Below are 23,955 nucleotides of genomic sequence, written 5' to 3'. Positions count from 1 at the left end.
CCTCCTGAGTATCTGGGACACAGGTGCATGCCACCAGACATGGCTAATTTTTCAAATTTGTAGTAGAGACGGTGTCACACTATGTTGCCCAGGCTGGTCTTGAACTCCTGGCCTCAAGCGATCCTCCTGCCACTGCCTCCCAAAATGCTGGGATTACAGGCATGCACCACCATGCTTAACCTAAATGTATCCTTGTACGCTTGAGTGAGCGTAGAAAATCTAGGAAATGGGGTTTCTAGCATAGTTTTCCTGGCTTCCAGAACAATTGTGCCGATTTACACTCTCATGCGTGAGAATGCCTATTTCTCCCTGTCTTTGCCAACAGTGAATTCTGATAGACCAAGGAAAAATTGCTCATTGTTTTTATTTCAAGTTCTATTGTTAGGTGGTCCTTCAGTTTTTCACACAAGCTTGTACCTGTGGTGCTCTCTTGGTAGGAGACAAAAGGAGGCAGAGATCACCAAGAAGTTCCGGGATGCTCTGGCCAATGAGAAAGCCCGGATCTTGGCGGAGAAGTGGAAAGTGGAGATGGAAGACCGCAAGGCTGCCAAAGTCCTGGAGGAACGCATCCACGAGGAATTCAAGGTGGGCCAGCGCATGGGGCCCCTGCGTGCGGCCACCTGATTAGCCCCTGAGACCACTGGGGCTGGCCTCTTGTTTGGATCAATCATTGGCCATTGGTTGGTACTGGGTGCTTTATAAGAACAGAAATCTGTCATGTCTGAGCAGGAAGGAACTTGACACACCATTTGGGCCAATCCACTTCTGTTTCTTTTTTTTTTTTTTTTTTTGAGACGGAGTCTCGCTCGTCACCCAGGCTGGAGTGCAGTGGCGCAATCTTGGTGCACTGCAAGCTCTGCCTCCCGGGTTCACGCCATTCTCCTGCGTCAGCCTCCGGAGTAGCTGGGACTACAGGTGCCCACCACCATGCCTGGCTAATTTTTTGTATTTTTAGTAGAGACGGGGTTTCACCATGTTAGCCAAGATGGTCTTGATCTCCTGACCTCGTGATCCGCCCGCCTCGGCCTCCCAAAGTGCTGGGATTACAGGCGTGAGCCACTGCCCCTGGCCAGGCCAATCCACTTCTTATTTTACAGATGAGGAAACTGAGGGTCAGACAGAAGAGACTTGGCCAAGTTCACATGTAGTAGTGGTTAGGGATAGAGTCAGAATCAGAACTGAGGCCTTTTGCATCCCAAACCACCGGTCCAGAAATGAGGCCTAGAACATTCCTTGTTCATAATATTCAGGTAATAATAACGCTCTTCTGGAAATATTTATGAGGATTCAAGGAGATGATATAGTCACATTTTGTGGTCTAGGATAAAGAGTTGTTAGTCTATTGACAGGTGCTGGTTAGAACAAATAGTAGGTTTTTCTGGTAACATTGAGCTTTTTAATGGAGGTCCAGAGTCATCCTAGGGACATGACCTTATGCTGCTAGAAGCCATGGCCAGAGTTTGATGGAGTTGTTAACGTGTGTGCAGAGAGTCTTGCAGTTGTCAATATATTCATGGCATTTTCCCATTTAAAAAATTTTAAAACTTTGTTTTGCCCCATACTAATTAGACAGTGAGGACATTGGCCTTTTCTTCTCTTTTTTCTTTTCTTTTCTTTTCTTTTTTCTTTTATTTTCTCTCTTCCCTCCTCTCCCCTCCCCTCCCCTCCCCTCCCCTCCCCTCCCTTCCCTTTCATTTTTTGAGACGGAATCTCACTTTGTTGTCCAGGCTGGAGTTCAATGGCACGAGATCTCGGTTCACTGCAACCTCTGCCTCCCAGGTTGAAGCGATTCTTCTGCCTCAGCCTCCCGAGTAACTGGGAGTACAGGCATGCATCACCATGCCCGGCTAATTTTTGTGTTTTTAGTACAGACGGGGTTTCACCAGGTTGGCCAGACTGGTCTCGAACTCCTGACTTTGTGATCTGCCCGCCTCAGCCTCCCAAAATGCTGGGATTACAGGTGTGAGCCACTGCACCCGACCAATGTTGGCCTTTTCATGTATATTGCAAATATATATATATATATATATATATATTTTTTTTTTTTTTTGAGACGGAGTCTCGCTCTGTCTCCCAGGCTGGAGTGCAGTGGTGCGATCTCAGCTCACTGCAAGCTCCGCCTCCTGGGTTCATGCCATTCTCCTGCCTCAGCCTCCTGAGTAGCTGGGACTACAGGCGCCCGCCACCATGCCCGGCTAATTTTTTTTTGTATTTTTTAGTAGAGACGGGGTTTCATGTTAGCCAGGATGGTTTCGATCTCCTGACCTCGTGATCCGCCCACCTCGGCCTCCCAAAGTACTGGGATTACAGGCATGAGCCACCGTGCCCGGCCTATGTTGCAAATATTTTTATCAGTGTTGTTTTTTTCTTAAATTTGGTTTCAGTATTTTCAGATGTACGTAGGATTAAACTTTTAATTGGCTAAATCTGTCAGTCTGTTTTTCTTCATTATTTGCTTCATGCTTAGAAGGATCTGTGACATCACAAGCTTATAAAAATCTACATTGTTTATATGTCTTTCCTGATTTTACTTCTCTCCAACTAGTTTTCCTTCACTTTGGATGGTGGTGTAATAGAGGGCTCTTACTTTATTTCCTTCCAAATGGGAGCCAGTAGTCCCCATATTATTTATTATGTAATTTGTCTTTTCCCTTCTCATTTGACTTGCTGCCTTGATTGGATTCTTACTTGTTACTTACTTGTGGGCCTTTTTGTGGATTTTTCTTCTCTGATTTATTATTCCTGAGCCATACTTAATTGTTTAATTATTGTAGCTTTAAAATAAATTTTAACATCTGTTAAGGTAAGAACCCTACCATTACTCTTCATTTCCAAAATGTCCTTAGCTAATCTCACCCATTTTTTTTTCTGCCAGGGAAACTTGAATTATTTTGTCATTATCTCCCACCCTCTTAACAACAAAGACCTCAGTGATTTTCATTAGAATTGCATCAATTTATAGCTGTCTTTGTGAAAAACGGACATTTTTACAATATTGAATCATTGAATCTTCTTGTTCAGAAATGTGATATGTTATTCAAAGGTTCTTTTTGTTTTTGTTAATTTTTTAAAATACCTTTAAAAGTGCTGACCACCTAATCCCAAACTTTCTCAATAACTTTTACCTATATACCTATATGCTTCTAGTTTTTGGAACTTGGTAAAATTTATTTTCTTCAAATGCTCCACATTTGTTTTTTCTTTTTATTTGAGGTAGGGTCTCACTCTGTTGCCCAGGCTGGAGTACAGTGGCACAATCTCAGCTCACTGTAACCCCCGTCTCCTGGGCTTAAGTGATCCTGCCTCCTCAGCCTCCCAAGTAGCTGGAACTGCAGGCATGTGCCACCACACCCAACTGATTTTTGTATTTTTTGTAGAGACAGGATTTCACCATGTTGCCCAGCTGGTCTTGAACTCCTGAGCTCAAGCCAACCACCTACCTTGGCCTCCCAAAGTGCTGGGATTACAGGCATGAGCCACTATACCTAGCCATACATTTCTTTTTTAGTTAAACTTTAGGTTTAATATTCGTTGTTGCTATTGTGAATAAGATTGTACCCATCATTTTTAAACCTATTGCACTTGCTAGTTATATATTTGGATCCACAGCCTGTGGTTGAGACACTCAGTGAACCCGAGAGTCTGGCCAGATGGCCCTAGTGATCCTCCATGAGTGTTATTAATCTCCTTATTTAATTTTCCCATGACTTGTAAATTTTTTAGCGGATTTTCCTGAGTTTTTATTATTAATTAATTTGTTTGAGACGGAGTTTCGCTCTTGTCGTCCAGGCTGGAGTGCAATGGCGCAATCTCGGCTCACTGAAACCTCCACCTCCCAGGTTCAAGTGATTCTCCTGCCTCAGCCTCTCAAGTAGCTGGGATTGCAGGCACCCGCCACCACATCCAGCTAATTTTTGCATCTTTAGTAGAGATGGGGTTTCACCGTGTTGGTCAGGCTGGTCTCGAACTCCTGACCTCAAGTGATCCACCCACCTTGGCCTCCCAAAGTGCTGGGATTACAGGCATGAGCCAGCATGCCTGGCCTCTTGTGAGTTTTTAAATGGAGTATAATGTGGAAAACAGTATTTGGAAACAGTATTTACCCTCCACACATTTTATTTTTTTAAAATTCCAAACATGAAGAAAAGTTGAAAGAAAAAATAAAATGAATACTCATATATTCTCCATTTAAATTCACCAATTATTAACATTTTACCACATTTGCCTTCTCTCTCTGGCAAATGTGGTAAAATGTTAATAATTGGTGAATTTAAATGGAGAATATTTATATGCTCACTCAAACTCACATACACTTTGTTGTTGCTATTGTTTTACTAAACAATTTTAAAGGAAGTCATGGATGACGATATTCTAACCCAGGGGTTGGCAAACTATTTTCTGTAAAGGGCCAGATAGTAAATATTTTTAGGCTTTGGGAGCCAACTGTCTCTGTCACACAACTACTCAACTCTGCTGTTGTAGCACAATAGCAGCTACTGACAATTTAGAAACAAAAGGATGTGGGCTGGGCACGATGGCTCACACCTGTAATCCCAGCACTTTGGGCGGCTGAGGCGGGTGGATCACTTGAGGTCAAGAGTTCGAGACCAGCCTGGCCAACATGGTGAAACTACTAACAATGCAAAATACTAAAAAATACAAAAATTAGCCAGGCCTGTAATCCCAGCTACTCAGGAGGCTGAGGCAGGAGAATCGCTTGAACCCAGGAAGCAGAGGTTGCAGTGAGTGGAGATTAAGCCACTTCACTCCAGCCTGGGAGCCTTAGTTTGCGGATTCCTGATCAAAACCTAAGAAGTTCAGCATGCATCTCCCATGAAGAAGGGCATTTCCCTCCACAGCCACAAAAATCATTATCACATCTATTGAAATGAACAATAACTCCATAATAGTATTTCAAATCCAACCCACAGTGGAGAGATACTTAGTTTATGTTGCTGGGTTTTGCATATGATTATTTAAGTCTGCTTGGGAAGAAAACCAATTCTTTTTATCTCTCTCCTAACTGTGAAAGCACCTGCTCTAATTTCTGGCCTTCCTCTTTCCCACATGGGGGCTGAGCTCCAGATACTGGAAGAGTGGCTCTGGGGAGCTGGAGTCCTGGGGCTCAGCTCACAAGGAGATCATGAAGGGATTAAGGTATGAGTGGAAGTTTTTTGGTCAGTGGTCTCCTTGAGAACCTCAGTGATAGAGTGGGTGAGAAATTGTGGGATGTTCTATGCTGGGGCTCATGAAGGATCACTAGGGCCATTTGGCCAGACTCTCAGGTTCACTGAGGGTCTCAACCACAGGCTATGGATGTTATTGCCAAGGAAGGTTATGATTATTATGTGTTTGTTTTGGTTCAAATATTAATTTGATAAATGTGAATGTTTAAACTTTATTAGAAATAGTAATCCTGATTTGGTAGGTCTTCATTTTGAAGAGCCTCAGAAATGCCTTGGAGAGGCTCATTAGGGCAGTATCTGTTAGCAACATTAGAACAAGTACTATGCAGTTGAATGGTCCAGGTTCATGAGCTGAGATATCTTCTGTTCGCTCTGCCTGTAAGTGCACTGCCCTTTTGCTGTGTGGAACTCTTCATCACAGGAAATAGTTAAGCCTAGGCTAAAACATGATCTGAAAGGTTTCTGTGGTAGGTTAAATGGGATTTGCAGCAAATTGTTTGCCCCTCCTCCCTTTGAGAGGTAGGATCTATTCCCCCTCCCCTTTTGGCTTCGCCAGCCTTATGACTAGCTGTGATGTGTAGAATGCAGTAGTAATGACTGATACAACTTTCTAATTTTTTAATCCGAGATGGAGTCTCACTCTGTTGCCCAAGCTGGAGTGCAGTGACATGATCTTGGCTCACTGAAACTTCTGCCTCCTGGGTTCAAGTGATTCTCCTGCTTCAGCCTCCCAGGTAGCTGGGATTACAGGTGCACGCCACCACACACAGCTATTTTTTGTATTTTTAGTAGAGACAGGTTTCACCATGTTAGCCAAGTTGGTCTTGAACTCCTGACCTCAAGTGATCTGCCTGCCTCAACCTCCCAAAGAGTTGGGATTACAGGCATGAGCCACTGCACCTGGACTGATATAACTTTTGAGGAAAGACTATAAGAGAGCTGAAGTTTCTACTTTTCCCTCTCTTGCGATGCTCATTTTTGGAAGCTGTCCTATAGGAATCCCTACTACCCTATACTACACACTGTAAGGAAACCCAAGTTAGCCATGCAGAGAGGAAGAGGCTACATGGAGGGGCACTGATGCACCAGACACATGAGCGAAGCCTTGGTTCTGCCAGCCCATCCCAGTGAATGACCCCAACCAAGTGATTGACCTCAATTGATACCGCGTGGTGCAGAAGAGCCACCCAGCCAAGCCCTTCCTGAATTATTAACCTGCAGAATCATACACAAATAAAATGGTAGTTGTTTTAGACCACTGAATTTTCTTTTTTTTTTTTTTTGAGATGGAGTCTCGCTCTATTGCCCAGGATGGAATGCGGTGGCACAATCTCGGCTCACTGCAAGCTCCACCTCCCAGGTTCATGCCATTCTCCTGCCTCAGCCTCCCAAGTAGCTGGGACTAAAGGTGCCTGCCACCACGCCCGGCTAATTTTTTGTATTTTTAGTAGAGACGGGGTTTCACCATGTTAGCCAGGATGGTCTTGATCTCCTGACCTTGCGATCCACCCGCCTCAGCCTCCCAAAGTGCTGGGATTACAGGTGTGAGCCACAGAGCCTGGCCCTTTTTTTTGTATTTTCAGTAGAGATGGGGTTTCACCGTGTTAGCCAGGATGGTCTCGATCTCCTGACCTCGTGATCTGCCTGCCTCGGCCTCCCAAAGTGCTGAGATTACAGGTGTGAGCCACCACGCCCGGCCTTAGACCACTGAATTTTCTGGTAATTTGTTACTCAGCAGTAGACAACCAAAAACAGCTTCACCAAGGGATTTATGCATTGGGTTAGAGATTGGCTTAGATACTTTTTTTCTTTCTTTTTTTTTTGAGACAGGGTCAGACTGTGTCACCCAGGCCAGAGTGCAGTGGCACAATCTCAGCTCACTGCAACCTCCGTCTCTCGGACTCTAGCCATCATCCCACTTCAGCCTCCCAAGTAGCTGGGACTACAGGGATGCACCACCGTGCCTGGCTAATTTTTGTATTTTTTGTAGCCATGGGGTTTTGCCATGTTGCCCAGGCTCATCTGGAATTTCTGAGCTCAAGCAATCCACCCATCTCAACTTTCCAAAGTGAGATAATTTTTATTTTGTCTGTCAACGGTAGGGTTCTAACATTCTGAGTCTTGCTTGTAGGAATGTACCAACAACCTTCATTTAATACTTTCTTTTTTCCTGAGAACCTAAGGGGAGGCTGTTTGTTGTGGGGGAGGAGGGGAGAAATAAACTACCAGCTCTCAAAAGCTTACAGGGTGCCAGGGGAGAGAGAGACAACTCCATGAGCAACCCTTATTCCCACCCACACCCCGGGGAGTATAATGGAGGGCAGAGGAGTAACTTCAGAGGTCTAGGCATGAGCAAGCACAAGAGATGGAAAGGAGAGCTGTAGAATGATGAATGGTCTGCTGGAAGGAGAGATAAAAAGTTCATGATGGATGGAGCCAGACATAAGCCTGGAAAGGAGGTAGGGTGTGGAGCTCTTAAATGCTACATTAAGGGGGTGGACTTTCCTCTGTGGGCAAAGCAGGATCTTGATACAAAGAAGGATGTGGTCAGATCAACTTGTAGGAGCACAACTGATGGCAATGATGTGATTGAAGTGATGAGTTTTCAGGCAAGGAGACTAGTTAGGAGATTTTTGCAATTGTCAAGGCCAATGAGCGAGGGTCTGGACAGAGCCTCTGACAACGAGGAAGGAGAGAAGGGGATGGATATAGCAAAATGGTGGTGGTGAAATCAATAGGGCTTGGCATCAATTAGATGTTGGGATGAGGGAAAGCAAAGAGCAAAGGCATCCAAGTCCCAGGCTGGGAGATAGGGAGATGGCAGCACCCTCCCACCATGGGGAGCTGGGGAGGGTGTGCAGGTTTGCAGGAAAGAGAAAGTGCTTAGATTGACTGCATTGAGGGATTTTTCACCCCACAGAGAAGGGAGATAGGTGGAGGCTGGAGAAGAGGTGAGAGCTTGGGTGAAAAGCCTGGTGATGGAGAGAGATGGGCTGGGCTCACTTTCGGCAGCTCATGTTGAGGATGTAGGCAGGTTCTGCTAATTCTCCAGGTCATGGAAAAGGTAATAATGACAACTGCATTCTGAAAATGGAAAAAAAAAAATCCCAGAATCTTTATATTGGGTTACAGAGGGAACTCTGAAGATGGAGACAGCTGGAAACCGGTATTTAAAAACCATTCTGCTGTGGCTGGTGCCATTTGAATGTAATTTACATGCATATAAAAGTGTTCCTTTAGAAAAAAGGAGATCCTGAGGCCAGATAAAATTTGCATTTATTTCCCCCGTGCTTTCTTAACTCCTAAAATTGCTTCTGGACATTTCTCCTTCTGTTCAAGACCACAGAACACGGCTCAATAAACATCCTGTGCTCTTCTTCCACCCGGGGTCCTATGACCCTCCTTCTTTGCTTGCAATCTCCCTCCCTCCTCCCTCCTTCTTCCCGGTTTTACTCTTAACGAACAGACATGGTTGATTCTGTTCAGTTGTTTATTAATTTTTTTCCATTTTCTATTCAAGGCCACTCCCTTTTTTTTCTCCTTTAAGTTTGGAGTTCATTTTGGCCACTTAATGAACTCCTATACAACTTTAGAAACGATTACTGCTTTATTTCCAATAAGATTAGAAGTGGTGGGAAAATTTTCTACTTCTCAATTTTCTCTTGAAAATTTTAGACTTTACCAGAACTTCTCTAGGCAGGGCTGACGCCAACAAAACAACATGATGTGGTGTGCCCTGTCCCTCCCGGGGATCATCACAAACCCTGTCTTCTCTTTACCTGTTTGATAACTCATTCGCTTCTCTGGTCAGCATTTATGGAGCACCTGATATCTGCTATGTCCTGTGCTGTGAGCTGGCAATGGAGGAATGAAGAGCATAGGTTTGGTTCTGCCTTTTTGGAGTGCATCAGCTCACTGTGGTGTTATTGGGGCCAGACTAACAACAAAAATGAGGATGCCTTCGTCACCTGAAAAAGGATGAGGTTCATAAATTTGGAAAGGGGAGCTTTATATCTCATAAAGGGTTGCAGCCTGCAGGTGGCTATTTTGACAGGCTGGGAAGCCCAGCTTCTGGTCAGAAGCTGGTAGCAGGCACTTTGAGGCAGGGACGAATGAGACAGGAGTTTAGGCTGACCAGGTTAGCTGAGTCTACATATTACAATTAGACCCTATACATCAAAAGGCAAAGCAGAGGGCGTGAAGGCCCTTAGGGTACATTCTCTGTAGACTGGCCAGAACTGCTCTGTGGTCGGTGGTCTCTTATCAGGAAGGAAGGCTGGTCAGTTGTTGTGTCAAAACCATGAAAAGGGAGGGGCAGCATCAGGCTGTTGGTTGATATCAGTCTTTCAAAAGGGCTGGTTTCTGTTTAATCCTTAGGGAAGAAAGCCTAATGGTGGTTACCGAGGCAAGTCTGATCTCCTCTCCCATCATGGCTGGGAACTCAGTTTTTAAAGTTTCTCACGGGTCCCCTTGGCCAAGAAAAAGTCTGTTCAGTTGCTTAGGAGGCCTAGGATTTTAAAAAATTTTTCATCTTCCAGAAAAGGCATTTGTCTTGATGACATTTTCCACAGGACTGTGGCAGACCCTGGCCTCTGTGGGTTCCTGTGGCGTGCTGTTACTGATGGGTTATGAGGAGAAGGGAGATTGAATAAGCTGGACAGCTCAGAGGGCTTTGGGCAGCCAGAGCAAGGCAATTAATTCCTAGGCAGAAGGGGAGTGTTTGCGTATCTGGCCTTTTGGCTGCTAAACCTCAGAAAAATGGGCTTTTCTTTCAGTGGTATCAGATGGGTCAGAGAATTCTGATAGTTGCAACAGCAATGAGAATTTTTAGGCAATTTCAGCTTTCAGCGTTATTTTAGCAAGACCACATGTAATGCAACAGTAGTTGCAAAATGTTTTCCTTTGTCGTCCCCATCCTTGTGAAGAGCTTGCCTTTATCACAGTAAATGGCCAGTCATTTTCCTCTGAGATGGGCGGTTGCTGTAGGCCTCTGGTTCCCTGGGTGGTGTCCTACTCTCCAGGTGAAGAAGAACTGATTGAACGTGGCCCTACAATTTAACTTGCTGCTTCCTGTTAGTCACAGCCAGTTGAAGTAGGAACATTGCATTGTAATCTGAGGTGGTTAAGGGCCACTTATCCGCCATAGGCCAGTCAGACACTTATCCACTGTGTGCCAGTCATTTCCTGGGCTCCAATCTCCTTGTTATGGGCTGAATTATGTCCCCGCTAAAATCCCTATGTTGAAGTCCTAATCCCCGGGACCTCAGAATGTAACTATATTTGGAGATAAGGTCTTTACACAGGTAATTAAGTTAAAATGAGATCGAGTGGGTTAGACCCTACTCCAATATGACTGCTGTCCTTATGAAAAGGGAGATTTGGACACAGACGGGCACACACTCAGAGGGAAGGCTGTGAGTGACACAGCAAGAAGGCAGCCAGCCAGGGAGAAGGGCCTCAGCATGAAGCCAACCCTGCCACACCTTGACTTTGGATTGCAGCCTCCATGATTGAGGAAACAGAGTTCTGTCATTTAAGCCTCCTCAATCTGTGGTACTTCGTTATGGCCGCCTGAGCAAACTGATACACTCCTTATCTGCACAAGGAAGTGGCAGCACGCAGTTGACGTCCCTCTGGCTCTGACAGGCCTTGACTGTATTCTCCCTGAGACCTGCTCCTGCCTGGAAGACCCCAGTGGGTCAAGGGTGGGTCCTTTGGTATACTTCAATAGATCAACAAGCAGATAAAAGGAGATAACTGTGCATTTTTACTCCTTCGTTTTAAAAATGACAAGATTTTTGTTCCTTCTGACCTGACATAGACTGGAGACTTTTCTCCAATTCAATGATTAATTTTTTAATGCTAAAAGTAGACAAAATTCTGACTTCCTTATGACCCACTCTCTAAGAGTTGGGAATTAAGGGCTAAAGAAGGTAAGTGACTTCTTCTAATTGTTCATCAAATACTTTTTCATCTGTTTTTTTCCAGGCTACCACCTCCCTCCCTCTGGCCAGAAGAAGAGGGAAAGTTGAAAGGGAAACGTTGGGGTGTTGGGGTATTAGGCAGACTGAAGGGAGCAGGAGGGAAATGGGGAGATTAAGGAAAGGTCTGAACTCTGAATGGTGGGACCTGCAGCCAGGGTTGCCCTAGGGTATACAAAGTTGGCAAATATTTCTTTGTGCAGTCTTTGTTTATATTAAAAATCCGAGTTACATAAAATCAGCCTTTTAGCACTATGCTGGTGACCCAATCTCCTGTGATCCTGTGCTAAAAATACTGTGCTGGCAAAAGGGGTTCATCTGGTTGCTAGGCTACCCTTCTGGAACCAGGACCCCCGCACTGGGGCCCAGGATGACTTCATAAATAGCAATCCTGGAGTTCCTTGGGACATCTGCTCAATCCCTTGATGAGGGATATGGTCAGAGAGCACCCTGAAGGGAAGGAACAGGGAGCTGGGCTCATGTAGAACCTATTCTGGGCCTGGGGCACTTTACCTGGACAACACCACCTGCCCTTACCATTCCTGGGGGGGCTATTTCTGGCCAGTCCTGAGGGGAGACTTGAGGAGGAAATTTACAAGAAGGTGCTTTAAAGCATGGTTTCTGTGAAGCATGGGGCTGAGGCCAGGGGCCTGCTTGCTGCAGGCAGTCCTGCCTGCAGCCTGCTCCCCTCCAATTCCTGGAATGCTGGGGATGATACCACCCAGGAAGGACAGAGGAGAAGACACTGAATAATCTCAGAGAAAGAGCCTCTAGATACTTACACCTGAGGGTCCTGCAGCATGGCTGGTTCCTCCTACGATTGCCCTAGAGCAAAGTCCTCCTCACAATGAAGCCTGGAGCATCCTCTCTGAGTTTCCTATTCAGATATTTACTTCTCTCTTGAATATGAATAGTCAGGGAACATCAGACAGCCGAGGAAAACCTTTCACATGTATGACAGGCACCAAATCAAACAAACTTAAAAAAAACACACTCGCACACAGAGGAAACAGACCTAAATCAGAGTATGTGGGAAGAAAAAGCCCTAAAATCCTCAGAGAAATGAGTTATTGCATTCATAAAACAAGTGCTAGATGCAATGAAGAGAAAAGAACAACCAAAGAATAAGAATGAGAGCTTGGAAATTACACATGTGATAGCTGAAATAAAAAATTCAGTAGAAGGTTTGGTTTGGAAGATAAAGTCGATGAAATCAACCAGGAAGTAGAAGAAAAAAGACAACAGATGGAGCCGGGCACGGTGGCTCACGCCTATAATCCCAGCATTTTAGGAGGCTGAGGCGAGTGGATCACCTGAGGTCGGGAGTTCGAGGCCAGCCTGGCCAACATGGTGAAAGCCCGTCTCCACTAAAAATTCAAAAATTAGCCAGGTGTGGTGGCATGCGCGCCTGTAATTCCAGCTACTCGGGAGGCTAAGGCATGAGAATTGCTTGAACCTGGGAGGTAGAGGTTACAGTGAGCCAAAATCGTGCCACTGCACTCCAGCCTGGGTGACAGTGAGACTCTGTCTCAAAAAAAGAAAAAAAAAAGACAGATGGAAAGCAAGAGAGGAAAATGATAAGGCAGTTAGAAGATCAACTCAAGAAGACCATTATTTGACAAATAGGAGCTCTATAAGGAAAAACAAGAAATTAGAAGAGAAGAAATTATCAAAGAAATGCTAAGCAAAGATGTATTAGACTGGAAAGGTAAGAGACGACAGACTGAAAGTACTCCCAAGTGCCCAACACAATCAATGCAAGAAAATCCACACCAAAGCACATCATATTAAAAAGTTCAGAACATTGGTGTTAAAGAGACCCCAGGGGCTTCCAGAGAGAAAAATAAATGCCTTGTGCAGAAGAATGAGAATCAGAGTGGTAGTTCTGGATGATAGAAGACAAAGAAGTCTTTAAAATTCTGCAGGAAAATGATTTTTAATCAAATTCTGTGCTCAGCTAAATTGGCAGTTACGTGTAAATGTGGCATATAGACATTTTCAGACAAGACTCAGAAAGTGTCTCTATGCATTCTTAGCTGAGAGGTGTTGAATGTTGCTGCAAAATGGCGGAGTGGTCAAGAAAGAACAGGGGCTCCAACTCAAGGAAGGTTGAGAGGTGTGTCATTGGTGGGTGGATGGAGAGGAGGCTTAGGTGGTAACCAGTGCAGATGGGAGAAGAAAAGATGGCACCCGGGGTGGTCTGTCCTTTGGAAAAAGATAACTTTTGTATTGTCTTTTATAAGAAAAAACACTTGATTAAACACAGAGAATGATTTACTACAGCTGGGGAAACTTTGGGAAAATTCAATATTCAGCTTCGAGATGTATTAACCCAGGAAAAACCAGAAAAAATGACTGGAAAGTAAAGGCTTCCATACCTATCATATTTTACTGAATTTAAGTTACCTTTAATAGCAAAACATATCACTATTTAAGAGAAAAAAAGCCCCTTCCTTCCTTCCTTCCTTCCTTCCTTCCTTCCTTCCTTCCTTCCTTCCTTCCTTCCTTCCTTCCTTCCTTCCTTCCTTCCTTCCTTCCTTCCTTCCTTTCTTTCTTTCTTTCTTTCTTTCTTTCTTTCTTTCTTTCCCTCTCTGGCCCAGGCTACAATCTACTCGGCTTGCTGCTGCCCGCGCCACGGACTGCCTGGGACTACCGGCGCCCGCCACCGCTGCCTGCCTTTTCTCCTTTGGATGCAGGCACGCGTTCGCCATCTTTGCCACGCTGGTCGCCAGCTCCTGACGCCGAGTGCTCTGCCCGCCTCAGCCTCCCGAGGTACTGGGACTACAGACGGAGTCTCGCTCACCCAGTGCTCGGTGTTGCCCGGGCTGGAGGGCGGTGGCGTGGTCTGGCCTCGCGGCAGCCTCTACCCCCCGGCCGCCTGCCTTGGCCTGCCAGGGTGCTGGGATTGCAGCCCCTGCCCGGCCGCCGCCCCATCTGGAAGGTGGGGAGCGCCTCTGCCCGGCCGCCCCGTCTGGGAGGTGAGGAGCACCTCTGCCCGGCCGCCCCGTCTGGGAAGTGAGGAGCGCCTCTGCCCGGCCACCCACCGTCTGGGAAGTGAGGAGCGCCTCTGCCCGGCCACCCACCGTCTGGGAAGTGAGGAGCGCCTCTGCCCGGCCACCCACCGTCTGGGAAGTGAGGAGCGCCTCTGACCGGCCGCCCCGTCTGGGAAGTGAGGAGCGCCTCTACCCGGCCGCCCCGTCTGGGAAGTGAGCAGTGCCTCTGCCCGGCCGCCCCGTCTGGGAAGTGAGGAGCGCCTCTGCCCGGCCACTCACCGTCTGGGAAGTGAGGAGCGCCTCTGCCCGGCCACCCACCGTCTGGGAAGTGAGGAGCGCCTCTGCCCGGCCACCCACCGTCTGGGAAGTGAGGAGCGCCTCTGCCCGGCCACCCACCGTCTGGGAAGTGAGGAGCCCCTCTGCCCGGCCACCCACCGTCTGGGAAGTGAGGAGCGCCTCTGCCCGGCCACCCACCGTCTGGGAAGTGAGGAGCCCCTCTGCCCGGCCACCCACCGTCTGGGAAGTGAGGAGCGCCTCTGCCCGGCCACCCACCGTCTGGGAAGTGAGGAGCGCCTCTGCCCGGCCACCCACCGTCTGGGAAGTGAGGAGCGCCTCTGCCCGGCCACCCATCGTCTGGGAAGTGAGGAGCGCCTCCGCCCGGCCGCCCCGTCCGGGAAGAAGTGAGGAGCGCCTCTGCCCGGCTGCCCCGCCCGGGAAGAAGTGAGGAGCGCCTCTGCCCGGCCGCCCCGCCCGGGAAGAAGTGAGGAGCGCCTCTGCCCGGCCGCCCCATCCGGGAAGAAGTGAGGAGCGCCTCTGCCCGGCCGCCCCCGTCCGGGAAGAAGTGAGGAGCGCCTCTGCCCGGCCGCCCCGTCCGGGAAGAAGTGAGGAGCGCCTCTGCCCGGCCGCCCCGTCTGGGAAGTGAGGAGCGCCTCTACCCGGCCGCCCCGTCTGGGAAGTGAGCAGTGCCTCTGCCCGGCTGCCCCGTCTGGGAAGTGAGGAGCGCCTCTGCCCGGCCACCCACCGTCTGGGAAGAGAGGAGCGCCTCTGCCCGGCCACCAACCGTCTGGGAAGTGAGGAGCGCCTCTGCCCGGCCACCCACCGTCTGGGAAGTGAGGAGCGCCTCTGCCCGGCCACCCACCGTCTGGGAAGTGAGGAGCGCCTCTGCCCGGCCACCCACCGTCTGGGAAGTGAGGAGCCCCTCTGCCCGGCCACCCACCGTCTGGGAAGTGAGGAGCGCCTCTGCCCGGCCACCCACCGTCTGGGAAGTGAGGAGCCCCTCTGCCCGGCCACCCACCGTCTGGGAAGTGAGGAGCCCCTCTGCCCGGCCACCCACCGTCTGGGAAGTGAGGAGCGCCTCTGCCCGGCCACCCACCGTCTGGGAAGTGAGGAGCGCCTCTGCCCGGCCACCCACCGTTTGGGAAGTGAGGAGCACCTCTGCCCGGCCACCCATCGTCTGGGAAGTGAGGAGCGCCTCCGCCCGGCCGCCCCGTCCGGGAAGAAGTGAGGAGCGCCTCTGCCCGGCCGCCCCGCCCGGGAAGAAGTGAGGAGCGCCTCTGCCCGGCCGCCCCGCCCGGGAAGAAGTGAGGAGCGCCTCTGCCCGGCCGCCCCATCCGGGAAGAAGTGAGGAGCGCCTCTGCCCGGCCGCCCCGTCCGGGAAGAAGTGAGGAGCGCCTCTGCCCGGCCGCCCCCGTCCGGGAAGAAGTGAGGAGCGCCTCTGCCCGGCCGCCCCGTCCGGGAAGAAGTGAGGAGCGCCTCTGCCCGGGCGCCCCGTCCGGGAAGAAGTGAGGAGCGCCTCTGCCCGGCCGCCCCGTCCGGGAAGAAGTGAGGAGCGCCTCTGCCCGGTCACCCATCGTCTGGGAAGTGAGGAGCGCCTCTGCCCGGCCACCCACCGTCTGGGAAGTGAGGAGCGCCTCTGCCCGGCCACCCCGTCTGGGAAGTGAGGAGCGCCTCTGCCCGGCCGCCCCGTCTGGGAAGTGAGGAGCGCCCCTACCCGGCCGCCCCGTCTGGGAAGTGAGCAGCGCCTCTGCCCGGCCGCCCCGTCCGGGAAGAAGTGAGGAGCGCCTCTGCCCGGCCGCCCCGTCCGGGAAGAAGTGAGGAGCGCCTCTGCCCGGCCGCCCCGTCCGGGAAGAAGTGAGGAGCGCCTCTGCCCGGCCGCCCCGTCCGGGAAGAAGTGAGGAGCGCCTCTGCCCGGCCGCCCCGTCTGGGAAGTGAGCAGCGCCTCTGCCCGGCCGCCCCGTCCGGGAAGAAGTGAGGAGCGCCTCTGCCCGGCCGCCCCGTCCGGGAAGAAGTGAGGAGCGCCTCTGCCCGGCCGCCCCGTCCGGGAAGAAGTGAGGAGCGCCTCTGCCCGGCCGCCCCGTCCGGGAAGAAGTGAGGAGCGCCTCTGCCCGGCTGCCCCGTCTGGGAAGTGAGGAGCGCCTCTGCCCGGCCGCCCCGTCCGGGAAGAAATGAGGAGCGCCTCTGCCCGGGCGCCCCATCCGGGAAGAAGTGAGGAGCGCCTCTGCACAGCCACCCATCGTCTGGGAAGTGAGGAGCGCCTCTGCCCGGCCACCCACCGTCTGGGAAGTGAGGAGCGCCTCTGCCCGGCCGCCCCGTCCGGGAAGAAGTGAGGAGCGCCTCTGCCCGGCCGCCCCGTCCGGGAAGAAGTGAGGAGCGCCTCTGCCCGGCCGCCCCGTCTGGGAGGTGAGGAGCGCCTCTGCCTGGCCACCCATCGTCTGGGAGGTGAGGAGCGCCTCTGCCAGGCCACCCATCGTCTGGGAGGTGAGGAGCGCCTCTGCCCGGCCACCCATCGTCTGGAAAGTGAGGAGCGCCTCTGCCCGGCTGCCCCATCTGGGAAGTGAGGAGTGCCTCTGCCCGGACACCCATCGTCTGGGAGATGAGGAGCGCCTCTGCCCGGCCACCCATCGTCTGGGAAGTGAGGAGCGCCTCTGCCCGGCCACCTATCGTCTGGGAAGAAGTGAGGAGCGTCTCTGCCTGGCCGCCCCGTCTGGGAAGTGAGGAGCCCCTCTGCCCGGCCGCCCCGTGTCTGGGTAGAAGTGAGGAGCTCCTCTGCCTGGCCACTCCGTCTGGGAGGTCTACCACGGAGGCCAGAAGCAATGTGGGGGCTGGACGTGGTGGCTCACGCCTGTGGTCCCGGCACTCTAGGGGGCGAGGCGGGTTGATCACTTCGGACTAGGAGTTCGAGACCAGTCTGGCCAACTTGGCGAAACATGAAGAATACAACAGACAAACCAACCAACCAACTCAATGACAACAAAACAGGTCTACCCTGGAGTCATACTCTAATTTTTTCTGTTTTCCTCCCTTTCTGATCCTTTATCCCACTTTCTTTTTCTTCCTCTTCCTTCTCCCTCTTCTTTGTCAAATAGAGGATTGAGTTATTATCACTGATCCATATAAAGTCCCTCTCTCATTTATTTTAACTCCCACCCCCATTTCTATTCCCCGACTTCCCATGTGCAACCTTCCTAATATGTTTGATACGCATCTTTTTGTTTGTATGTATTTTTAGAAAATGTTTATTGTTTTTGTATGCAAAAAAAATTAATAAAAAAAAAAAAAAAAAAAGAAAAAAAAAAAAGAGAAAAAAAGTGTTGCTTATTAAAAAGCAAGCTGTAAGTTGTAAAACACATCCAAATTTCAGAGATGTTACAAGGTTAAAAAAATGTACTTTTTGGAATTGATGAAAATAGCACCCTATTTGGCTTTGCAGCAAACTATTTTGATGCTGATCATTGATTTAACCACAAATTATGAGGCAAATTTATTGTGAGGCTGAGGGGAGAAAAAGTATGGAGTATGGATGTTCACCTGTGGGAAATATAAGTGCTAAATATGCATGTGCCAAAAAAGAAAGGCAAGATTTAACATCTAGATTGATAACTTGATAAATCAAGGATTAGCAGCATTAATCAGACATATGGACATAGCCAAACAAAGGAACAACTAACATAGTTGAAAATGGTGGCCTCCAGGCATTGGTTTAAGGTTGGTTGGATTGGGTTCTGGTGGTTATTTAGAGACTGCTGATTTTCATTAGGAGCCTGTGGTCCATAATGCATGTTTAACACATACATGTTACTTTGATGTAAACAAAGGTGGAAGAAAATACACACAGATACAACATTTTTAGAGCTCAGGAGTGGGACAGAAATGGGAAATTTAGGGCCCCCAAATCTACTCACTCTTTAAGAGACTTTATCCAGACTTAAGGTTAAGACATAATCATACCCTGCTTCACTGGCTTTCACGAAGAGACCAGACACCTCTCCCTGTGTCTTCCCTCCCTCTTCCTCCAAAATGAAAGTACACCTAAGGATGGCACAGACTCCTCTTTTTCTTTCTTTTTTTTTTTTTTTTGAGATGGAGCGTCGCCCAGGCTAGAGTGCAATGGTGTGATCTCAGCTCACTGCAACCTCCACCTCCTGGGTTCAAGCAATTCTCCTACCTCAGCCTCCTGAGTAGCTCAGATTACAGGTGCATGCCACCATGCCCGACTAATTTTTTTATTTCTTAGTAGAGACAGGGTTTCACCATGTTGGCCGGCTGGTCTCAAACTCCTGACCTCGGGTGATCCGCCCACCTTGGCCTCCCAAAGTGCTGGGATTACAGGCGTGAGCCACTGCGCCCACTCAGGATGGCACAGAGTCCTCTTACCTCTGCAGTGAGATGTGGAGTTTACACATTGTTCCACATACTTTTTTCTTTCCTTGTTTTTTTTTTTTTGAGACGGAGTCTCGCTCTGTCGCCCAGGCTGGAGTGCAGTGGCGCAATCTCGGCTCACTGCAAGGTCCGCCTCCCGGGTTCACGCCATTCTCCTGCCTCAGCCTCTCCGAGTAGCTGGGACTACAGGCGCCTGCCACCACGCCCGGCTAATTTTTTGTATTTTTTTAGTAGAGACGGGGTTTCACTGTGGTCTCGATCTCCTGACCTCGTGATCCGCCTGCCTCGGCCTCCCAAAGTGCTGGGATTACAAGCGTGAGCCACTGCGCCCGGCCTTTTTTTTTTTTTTTTTTTGAGACGCCCAGGCTGGAGTGCAGTGGCGCGATCTCGGCTCACTGCAAACTCTGCCTCCTGGGTTCAAGCCATTCTCGTGCCTCCTGAGTAACTCATTTTTTCTTTCTTTCTTTCTTTGAGATGGAGTTTTGCTCTTGTTGCCCAGGCTGGAGTGCAATGGCGCGATCTCAGCTCACTGCAACCCCCTCCTCCCAGTTCAAGCGATTCTCTTGCCTCAGCCTCCCTAGTAGCTGGGATTACAAGCCACCATGCTGGGCTAATTTTGTATTTTTAGTAGAGACGGGGTTTCTCCATGTTAGTCAAGCTGGTCTCGAACTTCTGACCTCAGGTGATCCGCCTGCCTCTGCCTCCCAAAGTGCTGGGATTACAGGCGTGAGCCACCGGGCCCAGCCTTTTTTTTCTTTTTTGACTTTTATTTTAGATTCCAGAGGTGCATGTGCAGGTTTGTTACAAGGGTATATTGTGTGATGCTGAAGTATGGGTTACGATTGAACCCGTGACCCAGGTAGTGAGCATAGTACCCAACAGGCACTTTTTCAGTCATTCCTCCTCTCCCTTTCTCTCACTTGCAGTAATCCCTAGTGTCTGTCATTCCCGTCTTTACGTCCATGAGTACCCAGTGTTTAGCTTCCACTTATAAGTGAGAACATGCAGTGTTGGGTTTTCTGTTTCTGTGTTAGTTCACTTACTATAATGGCCTCCAGATGCGCCTATGTTACTGCAGAGGACGTAACTTCATTCTGTTTTATGGCTGTGTAGTATTCTGTGTTATTCCACCTGTTTCAACCCATTTTCTCCTCACCACCACCTTGTCAGTTAAGTTAGGTGGCACGATCACCACCACTTTATTACTAAAACACCAGGGTTCCATCCAGGTCCTGCTGCTTGCGGCACAGAAAGTCAATCACCTAGATGATGAGTATTGCCGAGGAAGAAGGCTTTAATCAGGAGCTGCAGCCCAGGAGATGGGAGCTCAGCCTCAAATCCATCTCCATCTCCTTGACTGACTAAAACTAGGGGTTTATGTAGCAGGTAAGAAATGTAACAATGTGTAAGAAAAACAATCTAGGGAGGAGTTAGGAAGCAATCTTCTCATTGAGGGGGCAGGCATCTCATAGTCTGGTTGTGGTTATCTGGTGAGTTTCAGTGATTTGATACTTTTTGAGAGGCCTGAGGGATCCTTTCCTGAGGAAGCAATTCGAATAAAACAAATACAAGTTTGAAGCTTTAAGACCAGGAGGGATAATTTATGTGTTTATCCAAAAACAACTGTCTATGGGACTACTGGGTAATTTCAATTTCATACATGTAGGGACTGAGGATGGAGAGGCCACTGCTGCACTCTCAGCCCCATCCACTGCAGAATCCCAGAGGTTATTTCTTTCTCGTTTTTCTGAAGTGTTGTGGTCTTCTCGTGTTGTTCTGTCCCATGACATTTTAGAGGAAAGAGGAAGAGGAGAGGAAGCGAGGAGAAGAGCAGATTCGCCTCCAGGAAGAGCAGAGGGCGAAGGAGCTCTACTGGACCCTGAAGCAGGCTCAGCTGCATTGCCAAGCCAGTGAGAAAGAGGAGCAAGAGTGGGAAGAACAGTGTGAGTAGAGCTTGTGCCTCAGGCAGAGAGACCAGTCCTGCCTCCCCACCCACCTCCTCCCACTGCTGATTTGCTCGGTCGTCATTTCCATTCACTCTCTCACCCCATCAGCCTTTACTCGGGCCCGGCCATGTGCTCAGTCCTGCTAAGAATTTAGAGGGTAAGTTAGGCTTCATCCTTGAAGAGCTTACCTGCAATGCCTGTTGGGGATGTTTCTTTTTCTTTCTTTTTTTTTTTTTTGTTCTTTTTTGAGACGGAGTCTTGCTCTGTCACCCAGGCTGGAGTGCAATGGTGCGATCTCGGCTCACTGCTATTTCCGTCTCCCAGGTTCAAGTGATTCTCCTGCCTCAGCCTCCCAAGTAGCTGGGATTACAGGCGCCCGCCACCACGCCCAGCTAATTTTCGTATTTTTAGTAGAGACGGGGTTTCACCAGGTTGGCCAGGCTGGTCTCAAACTCCTGACCTCAGGTAACCCACCCGCCTCGGCCTCCCAAAGTGCTGGGATTACAGGCTTGAGCCACCACTCCCAGCTGGGGATATTTCTTGTATTAAAAAAATAAAAGCCTAGCCTGGGCAATATAGTGAGACCCTGTCTCTACAAAAAAATAATAAGTATTAGCTGGGATTGGTGGTGGCATGTGCCTGTAGTCCCAGCTACTCAGGAGGCTGAGGTGGGAGGATCGCTTGAGCCCAGGAAGTTGAGGCTGCAGTGAGCCATGATTGTGCCACAGCACTGCAGCCTGGGTAACAGAGTGAGACCTTGTCTCACATTCTACCTTTACTGAGTTGCCAATAATTTCCTGGCTCTGTGCTAAGCCCTAGGGATCCAGGGATGAGGAATCACGGTCCTCATCCTGTAGAAACTCATCAACAAGAGCAGCAGACAGATACATAGACTAAGGGCTTGGAGGGAGGATGTAGCACATACAACGTGGTTGTCCTGGTGGGTCTCCAGAAGAGGTGTCATGAAGTGAGGCTTGCTGGTGACACAGGAATAAGCAAGTCAAAAAGGCTGGGAAGGGCACTGTAGGTGGAGGCTCCAGCATGGGCAAAGGCTTGGTGACAAAGGAACACGGCATGCCTGGGAAGTGTGGGGTGGTGAGAGTTTGGGGAGTGTCAGGCTGGGGAGAAGCTAGGTGGGGAAGGGAAAGTGGAACTAAGTTTGGAGGGCGGTGCTTCCCTATATGCCTGGGATTTATTTGGGTATGGTAAGACATGCAGGCCCAGAAATGACACTTGTAAAGAAAGACGTTTTTACTCACAGGTCCCTAGAGACAGGAGGCACGGCAGACCATGCAGGGCCACATGGGGAAGCCCCAGGGTGGGTCAGGAGGCAGAGGGAGTGGGGGAAAACATGGGCAAAAGTGTTTACTGTGATTTCCTGGGGAAACGTAAGGAGAGGCAGGCTAGGCAGGCTTAGGATTGGCCAGTGTAAGTAACTAAAGTGAGCTCTTGGGTGTAGGGGCTGTCTCTAATTTGGCATCATCTGGCTGTGGGAGTGATTAAGGCAGGGAGACAGTGGCTCAGAGTGTGAAAGTCCAACAAGGGAGGTAGTTGTGGGATGGGCTTCCGATTGAATGGTTTGCATAGGAAGGTGCACTTGCAGGCAAGCCCTTTACTGTCCCTAGGAATTAGCTGTTCCTGGGAGGGGCAATCTCTCCAGAATCAGAAAGGCCTCAGATGTCAAAAAATCAAAAAATACAGAAAATGAAAAGGCATGATTAATACACGTGGACAATGGGAAACTTCCAAAGGCGAGTGACACGATCTGGCAGGGTTTTGGGAAGAGAGCAAGGAGGAGGCTGTTGTGATGGTACACTTGAGTGATGATTGCAACTGGGGCCATACGGGGAGAGCAGAGATGTGAGGTGTCTTCTACTGGCCAGCCTTCTGGTCCTCAACATGTCTTAATCTTATGCCAGATTCATTAAATAGACTTGAAAATGGAGATACCACTTATATACCATAAAATTCAGCCTTTTAAAGTGTACAACTTAGTGGTTTTTAGTATACTCAAAAAGTTGTGCAATCATCGCCACTATCTAATTCCAGACTATTTCTGTCACTTCAAAAAGAAACTGTACCGATTAGTAGTTACTTCTTCCCCAACCATATCCCTGGAAGTTACTCATCAATTTCTGTCTCTAGATTTGCCTATAATGGACATGATACAACGTGAATGGACCTTGAAAACATTGTGCTAAGTGAAGTCAGACACCAAAAGCCACATAATGTTTTGGTGTCTGACTTCACTTAGCACAATGTTTTCAAGGTCCATTCACGTTGTAACAGATATCATTCCTTCCTTCCGTTTCACGGTTGAATAATATACTAATGTACGCATATACCACACTGTTGTTTGTCCACTTAACAGTTGATGAACATTTGGGTTGTTTTCACTTTTTGGCTATTTTGAATAATGTTGCTATGAACATTTGTGTACAAGTTTTTGTGTGAACATACATTTTCAATTCTTTTGAGTATTACCTATATGCCTAGGAGTGGAGTTTCTGGGTCATATGGTATCTTAGTTTTCTATTTCTATAACTGAATATCTGAGACTGAGGGACTTACAAAGGAAATAAATCTATTTCTTATAGTTCTGGAGGCTGGGAAGTCTGAGGTTGAGGGGCTGCATCTGGTAAGGGCCTTCTTGCTAGTGGCGACTCTTCAGAGTCCTGAGGCAGTGGAGGGCATCACATGGTGACAGATGGAAGGTACACTAAGAGCCAAACTGGCTTTTTTTTTTTTTTTTTTTTTGAGTCGGAGTCTTGCTCTGTCACCCAGGCTGGAGTGCAGTGGCATGATCTCAGCTCACTGCAACCTCTGCCTCCCAGGCTCAAGCGATTCTCTTGCCTCAGCCTCCCTAGTAGCTGGGATTACAGGTGCGTGCCACCACACCCAGCTAATTTATGTAATTTTAGTAGAGACAGGGTTTCATCATGTTGGTCAGGCTGGTCTGGAACTCCTGACCTCAGGTGATCCACCTGCCTTGGCCTTCCAAAGTGCTGGGATTACAGGTGTGAGCCACCATGCCCGGCCCAAACTGGCTTTTATACAGGCTTGCTCTCTTGATAGCTAACCAACTCCCATGATAACCCATTAACCCATTAATACATTAATCTGTGAAAGGATTAATCCATTCTTGAAGGCAGGGTCCTCATGATCCAATCATCTCTTAAAGGTCTCACCT

General features: G+C 49.1%; 1 protein-coding gene across 8 annotated transcripts in view; it reads left to right on the top strand.

Annotated features, from left to right (window-relative positions):
• SH2D4B (SH2 domain containing 4B) overlaps positions 1-23,955 on the top strand; it is a 124,896-nt gene that overhangs the window by 45,952 nt on the left and 54,989 nt on the right. For all 8 annotated transcript variants that reach the window (XM_055275513.2, XM_055275515.2, XM_063638147.1 and 5 more), the window contains 2 exons: positions 438-585; positions 20,615-20,762. In XM_055275513.2, the coding sequence (XP_055131488.1) occupies positions 438-585; positions 20,615-20,762 (296 nt within the window). The remainder of the gene's footprint in view (positions 1-437; positions 586-20,614; positions 20,763-23,955) is intronic.

The sequence above is a fragment of the Symphalangus syndactylus genome, chromosome 4, assembly GCF_028878055.3.
Source record: "Symphalangus syndactylus isolate Jambi chromosome 4, NHGRI_mSymSyn1-v2.1_pri, whole genome shotgun sequence".
NCBI classification, from domain to species: Eukaryota; Metazoa; Chordata; class Mammalia; order Primates; family Hylobatidae; genus Symphalangus; species Symphalangus syndactylus.
Note: the sequence above shows the minus strand (reverse complement) of the source record. Positions and strands in the feature narration are given on the sequence as shown.